General features: G+C 31.6%; 2 protein-coding genes across 2 annotated transcripts; one reads left to right on the top strand and one right to left on the bottom strand.

Moving 5' to 3' along the window:
* Positions 1 to 1090: 1090 nt before the first annotated feature.
* Positions 1091 to 6227, top strand: DFA_09103 (Transcription regulatory protein SNF5; the record flags this gene model as incomplete). The annotated part of the gene is made up of 10 exons (XM_004354904.1): positions 1091 to 1276; positions 1354 to 1500; positions 1573 to 3591; positions 3839 to 4067; positions 4152 to 4555; positions 4791 to 4812; positions 4938 to 4984; positions 5058 to 5669; positions 5745 to 5920; positions 6011 to 6227. 10 exons carry the CDS (start codon positions 1091 to 1093, stop codon positions 6225 to 6227), a joined length of 4059 nt encoding a protein of 1352 aa, XP_004354956.1.
* Positions 6228 to 6348: 121 nt separating this feature from the next.
* DFA_09102 (uncharacterized protein) lies at positions 6349 to 7542 on the bottom strand (the record flags this gene model as incomplete). The annotated part of the gene is made up of 4 exons (XM_004354903.1): positions 6349 to 6719; positions 6740 to 6825; positions 7044 to 7340; positions 7523 to 7542. The coding sequence occupies 4 exons, from the start codon at positions 7540 to 7542 to the stop codon at positions 6349 to 6351; spliced, it is 774 nt and encodes a 257-aa protein (XP_004354955.1).
* Positions 7543 to 7558: the final 16 nt, after the last annotated feature.

Raw genomic sequence — 7558 nt, 5'->3', positions numbered from 1 at the left:
TATAGTTTTTTTTTTTTGTCTCCTCCTTTTCCCACCCCATCCATCCATCTATCCATCGGTACATGCAATCTTTTCCAAAATATATATTATAAAACTACTATAGTAGTTATAGTAGCCTTTTGAATTATTATTTATGTAACTATCATTTACGACTACGACGACTACAAGACGACAATTCAATATACGTCTTTATATGGCATTTTCTAAATTGTTGTTCCATGTGTCTCTCTTTTTTTTTTTGTAGATATATATAAAATATTTTTTTTTTTCAAACAATCTCGATATTGGGATTGTTATTTTTTTCCCTTTCCTCCTTCCTTTCCTTGAACAACACAATTTCCAGACCAGAATATTATTACAATTCTCCTAACATTCACAATTTTGATATTTTCAAAAATTATAGGTTATTATCCTGAAGCAGGAAGATAATCCAAAGAAGAAAGAATTAGCCATTCAACCAACTCTACTACTACTACAACAGCTACAACAACAACAAGAATAATAACAAAACAACCTATATTATCGCCAACCAGAGTAGCAGCGTTCTATAGATTTTTCAACACCCCCACACACTAGATCTTCATTTTTCAGTCTCTAAATCTCAATTCGTGTGAGAATTCTTTTCCGACCACTTACGACGACCGTCTTTTTTCATATTTCTCTCTCTGTTGTGCAGGTCAGTCTATTGTATATATAGATTCTAATCCTTCCGGTAGTTTCCACCACTCTCTTTTTCTCTCCCACCACAAGAACAACAACAACATTCTTTTGGAACATCGACTCGGTTAGCAAAAAAACTAGACCACACGCACGTACCCACACACACACAACGGCAATAATTGCTACTACTACCCGCCACCGCTACTACTACTACTCTACTATAAATATCTATACCTCTGGTAAGTGTCCCACCTATATGTCCAACATTTGAATTTAATTTCATCACAAAGGCAAAAAACTCGAATACTTATTCAACCACCAAATATTACTATTTCTTTTCTTTTCTTTTCTAGTTTCTATACTTTTTTTTTTTTTTTATCGAATGTTGAATATAGTATCGAATCAAAGCCTTGGTAATTTTGTATCAAATATGAACTCATTTCCTTCACAAAATGAGTCACCTTTTTCATATGCTGGAAACTTAAATGGAAACGACTCTCAAGACCCATATGGTGACATCTCCTCTAGTAGTCTACATCAAGCAGTTCCTTTTGACAATGATTCTCTTTTACAACATTCTGCTTTATATTTGGAAAATATCTTAGAACATACTGATGTAAGGAAAAACAAAAATTAAAAAGAAAAAAGAAAAAAAGAAAAAGAAATAATATTAATATTTACTATTTTGTTTAGGATAATTATTTACATGAATCATGTAATGAACATGATTTAATTGATCCACAATGGGATGAAAAAGAAACAATGACATTGATTGAATTGGCAGGAACTGTTGGATTTAATTGGAATGAAATTTCAAAAAGAATGAATAAAAATCCAGAGGTAAAGTAAAACAAATATATATAAATATAAATATTCTTTACTAATTTCTATTTTCTTTTTTATTTTTTTTAGGATTGTCAAAAAAGATATGAATTAGTAATTAAAGTATTCGAATCTAAACCAAATTTATCAAGAAGTTCAGGAAATAGTATAGAGACATCATTATCATCAAGTTCATCACCTGTTCAATCACCAACGATTAATAGTTCAGTTCCATCGCCAGATACAGACAATACTAGTAGTGACGACAAATTTGATGGAAGCAGAAGAAGAAAATCAACATCTACTGTAATGGACCACAATCTAAAAAAGAGACATAGAAGAACGGCATCGGAGATTGATAGATCCTACAAGTGTTTTGCACCAAGTTGTAGTAAATCCTATGGTACAGAGGGTGCTCTCAAGATGCACTTTAAATTAAAACACCCAGGTGTCAAGATTCCACAGGTTGGATTCTCACCAACTTTGCACGGTCAATTCTATCATCAACCGAGAATGATTAGTCCCTACAATGCATCACCATATCTTTGTCCAACTGACATTCAAAAAGAACTTGTATACAATGCTCAGGCAGGTGGAAATAATCAAAACCCATTCCTTCCACACTCTTATCCACAATTACCTACTTTTCCAAAGCAACGTGTCATCCTCCCTAATACCAGTCTGAGTGCACCTTCCATCCCAATCAATAGTAACCCCAACCTACAACCTCTAGCGCCTGGTTCATCAACCAGTTCTTTTTCCCCATCATCGTCATCATCGGATCTCCAATCATCTCTAGAACCATTCATGACTACTCCTGTCCTCGTCAACTCCAACTCTAGTAATAGTAATAGTTCACCACCATCGGCATCACAACAAGTCTATAGATTCTCAGACTTACCATCCATTTCGCTAAAGATTGGTGGGTGGCAGAAACAATCGCAGTTTTGTGGAGATTTGGTTGCTAGATTTTCGTATACCGAACACAAATTCATGTGGGAGATTTACAACCACGGTGAATCGCTGACCAAGATGGAAATTTTTTTCGACGACCTCTGTGGCATGGAGTTTGCACCCTATGCAGACGATCGTATAGACGTGAGCTTTCTGCTAAAGAAACCACCTCAATTCTATGAAGCCAAGTTTGGTCCAAACCAACAAGCATCGTCTTCCAACATGACCTACAAATCAACATCAGACTTTACTGGAGGGGAGGCCCTCCAATGTAAAAAGCACACACTTTGCTTTATCAAAAATGCCCTCTCAAAACCACTCGAAGCTCTTTGTATTACTGATCCAAAATTAAAATCCTTTATTGAAGCTTCAAATTTGGACATTTCAACTTTTACTCCTCTAAATAATAATCAAAATCAAATAAGTACTAATAATAATATACAATTTAATAATAATAATAATAACTTTGTCAATACTCAATCAAATAATGGTCAAATTAATAATAATAATAATAATGGTAACCCTGTTTATTTAAATCCATCACTTTATAATAATAATAATAACTTTATTAACCAACAACAACAACAACAACAACAACAACCACAACAAGCAACAATAGCATCAACAGCAACCGTAATAATTAATCAACAACAAACATCCGATTCATCAACACCCCTTTGTACAGAACCACTATCACTTCAACAACAACAACAACAACAAACAACGTCACAACAACAATTATCAACACATGATTATCTTGCATCATCTCATCAGAATATTTCAATCCCATTACAACAATTACAACAACAAATACTTACCAATTCACCATCACTCAACAAATCATCCAACCTACTAGCACCATACAATTCCAGTATTCCACAACATTCTTTAAACAATAATGTTCCATCTGCTTGTTTGGACCTTTTACCAGAACAACCAGGAGACAATAACAATTTCAACAACAATATTGCCAATTTCAATCCAACAGGAGGATGTACACCAAATACTCCATTGTTTAGTAGTACAGAATTGACTAAACGTCTAAATGACAATTTAGCTCTCTGTAGTCCTTTGATTTCTGGTCAATCTATTCATCAATTACAACAACAACATCAACAACAACAACAATCTTTACAACAACCACAAAACAATATTGTATCTCAAGAAATGAATCAAATGAACCATCCACCAATATAAAATCTATTATTTATATTTTTGTAATTTCTTTTTATTTAAATCAAATAAATATAATTACCCAATAATAATATAATTTTTTAAAAACTACCCAAACCAGAAAACCAAAAGGTATCACTTTTTTTTTTGGATTCTTTTTTCAAAATTTCCCTCCAAAATTTGTGCACAAGTTCAAAATACAGATTAATTTATCATTTTATTTGTTTAGAACTGTACAAATATGATGAATAATAATAATAATATAGATTTTGAAAAAGTTTGTGATGATATGAAAAGAATAGAAGAATTGGTAGATAAATGGAAGAGTGAACACTTTGATGTTCTTAGACGTAATCATATATCTCATATTACAAACATGAGAAGATTAGAAGAGAATATCACTCATTTAAATAGAGATGAACAATTCTTGAAACAAAATGATCAACATTCAAAACAAAGTAAAGAAAAAGAAAATGAAAAAAGAAAGAGAATAAAAGAAAAGAGACATTAAACTAATCTTTTCTTTTTCTACTCTTTTTTAGTAATTGAAAAACAACAAACACAAATACAATCATATATTGATGAAATTGAAATATTAAAACAAAAAGAGATGCATCTTCCACCCAATTCAAATCAATTGAGACAAATGTTGGATACAGAGACCAATGATAAATTGGTACTAGAGAATAGATCCAATCAATTACAATCAACCAATCAAGTACAATTGGATAATCTGTCAAGTCATACGACCTATTTTAGAAAATATCTATCATTGGATATAGAGATTGCAAAAGATGGCATTAAATTTATATTTACAAACATTGACAAGATGGATCATACTAGAAAATTCCAAATTACACTCACGTTTGATGAAAATGATGAATACAAGGTATTGGAATGTAGTCCAATGATCAACGATTTGGATACACAATTGGAACATTTAAATGTAAATAATCAATTATCAACTTTTATTAAAAATATACGAAAGAGTTTTGTCTATTTATCTAAATAAAAAGGAAGGAAGGAAATGGAAAAAAGACGAAAGAGCTGTATGATGAAAAAAAATATTATTTTTTTTTATTTTTTTTTGTGCGATGATCATTGCAAGAATTCTCCTCAGAATGTTGTTTGATAGTGTTTTAGAAAGATATCTTGAAGCATTAGATTCATTTTCATAAAAGATGATAAAGAGTAGCGTAAAAGGTAATAGAGTGATAGATAGATAGATAGATAGAGATAGAGAGAAAAAGATAAAAGAGAATAGAATTAAGTTAAACTAATCAATTTTAAAACTCTTAATACATATATATTCATATATATACATATAGGTTTAGCAACATGCCTTTTGGCATCAAAACCAGCAATGACCCAAACTGTATGATCAATATAGATTGATTGATTAAAGTTTAGTTCACTCTATCTAACTTTTATACTTTTCTACTTTATAGAGAAATATTGGATCAATCATTCATTCATCAAGAACTCATTCATCAGGATTGGTAGCAACAATTTTTGGTGTAACAGGATTTACAGGTAGATATTTGGTACAGATGATGACCAAGTCTGGTATTCAAGTGGTTGTACCTTATAGAGGTGAAGACTATAGTTTCCGTGATCTCAAGGTTCTTGGTGAATTGGGTCAAGTCATCCCAGTTCGTTATGACATTCGTAATGAAGAATCGATTGAGCGTGCAATCTCTCACAGCAACATTGTCATTAATTTGGCTGGTCGTTTCTGGCCAACCAGAAACTATACATTGCCAGATATCAATATCGACGCTGCCGAAAGAATCGCTCGTCTCTCTAACAAGATGGGCAACATTGAGCGATTTGTACACGTGTCTGCTTTGGGTGTCTCTGAAGATCACAAGTCTGAATACGCACGTACAAAGGCTGTTGGTGAAAAGATTGTTCGTGATCTCATCCCAAGCGCTACCATTGTTCGTCCATCTCTAATGTTTGGTGATGAAGATCGTCTCATCAACAAATGGTCAAAGGCAATTCAATGGGCTCCATTTGTACCACGTTATAATGAAGATTTAAAATTCCAACCTCTTCACGTAAGGAGATAGAAAAAAGAAAAAAGAAATAGAAAGAGTAGTAACTAATTTCTATCTATCTATCTATTTATTTAGTGTGTCGATTTTGCTAAAGCAATTATGAGTATTCTTGAACTCCAAACTACACATGGAAAGGTTTATGAATTGGGTGGTGATGAAATCTTTACTTGGGGTCAATTTTTAGATATGGTTATTGAAGCTACTGCCGCAACTGAAAAGAGAAATATTCCAGTTTCTGTTGAATTTATGAAGTAAATAGAAAAAAAAAGAAAAAAGAAAAAAGAAATATTAATATTAATATTAATATGAATTTAACTTTTTTTTCGACCCTTTTTTTTTAGGATGGCTGCTGAAGTATTACAATATGCACGTGATCCATTATTTTTACCAGACGAAATTGAATATCATAATCAAGATCTTTTGGTTGGACAAGATGCTCTTGGTCTCAAGGACTTGAGAGTTAAACCAACACCAATTCAAGAAAAGTTGATTAGACTTTCTAGAATGTACAGACCAAGTAAATTTTTCAATGCTATTGCCAATCCACAAATGAAATAGACAAAACAACTTTTTATTGTAAAATTAACTACATTTTAATAATAACAAACAAACAAAATAATAATAATAAATCCAATCTCTCCTTCGTTATAATATTACAATTTTATTTATTATTTATTATTTATACATTTTGATCATAATCTTTGTTTAAATTTACAGGTTGATCATTATAATATGGTTGTGGTTGTGGTTGTGGTGGAGGAGCAGATGGTTGAGGATAACTTGGTGTTGGTTGATATGGAGATACTACTACTGGCGATGAAAAGGATACCATTTCTACATTTTGATCTAGACCTACTACATCACTTTCTCTAGCTTGCCTCTCTCGGTTTTCTTTTTGTATTTGAAATTGTCTTGTCATTTGTGTTCTTGATCTTTCAATCCTACATGCTTTAAGTACTAAACCAAATATCATTAATCCAATTGCTACTGCTCCTCCAATTATTACTATAATTAACCATGCTTCTACCATTGGAGATGATGATGATATCTCTTTTTTAAATTATTATTACTATTATTATTATTATTCGTTTGATGATGTAATGTGTCGATCAAAACATCAATCGTTGCGAATGGGTATTTATAACGAGTTTGTAGCCTTTTTATAAAAAATCAAATAAATATTTATACACTTGGTCGTCACCGCCGTCGGTGTTGGGTGTTTGATTCCCAGTGTTATTACCAATTCTTTGAAGTAAACATGAGAAAATTTACGTTTGCAACTTTTGGTTGTTTTTACCAAACGTTTATTATTATTATTAAACATTATCAACATCAATATTTGATAATTTAGCTAAATTAACATTATCTCTATACATATAATCTGGGTGTGACGGAGAAATAGGAGAAGATGGAGAAATAGTAGATGGTCTGTTATTATTTTGTGTTGATTGAAATGTTGATAATCTAGTTGGACCTTGACTTGCTGCTGCTGGTTGTTGTTGTTGTAAATGTCTTTTTGACATGTGAACTATAGCTCTTCTTACTATGATTGCAGTTACCAATACACCAATAGCAATACAAACAGCAACAATGATTGCTATTTTACCTGAATTATTACTTTTTGATTCTTCTTCTGGTACATTTATTGTATCATTACTATTACTATTACTACTATTATTTATATTTGCTCTTGTTATTATTATTAAATTAAAAAATATAATTGTTCCTAGTTGTAGTATCATTGTTATTTATTTCTCTCTCTCTCTCTCTTTTGTCTTTAAAATTTAAAAAGACACAATAAAAGAGATTTTCGTATTGTTCCATGGTTCTCTCGTGTTTCTTCTACACTTTACCTACTACTTTCTACTGACATTCCAAAATAGGAAAGT

The sequence above is a fragment of the Cavenderia fasciculata genome, assembly GCF_000203815.1.
Source record: "Cavenderia fasciculata unplaced genomic scaffold Scf_EU5ZYIE01BBABR-5, whole genome shotgun sequence".
Lineage (NCBI taxonomy): Eukaryota > Evosea > Eumycetozoa > Acytosteliales > Cavenderiaceae > Cavenderia > Cavenderia fasciculata.
This window is presented reverse-complemented; position numbering and strand designations above follow the sequence as displayed.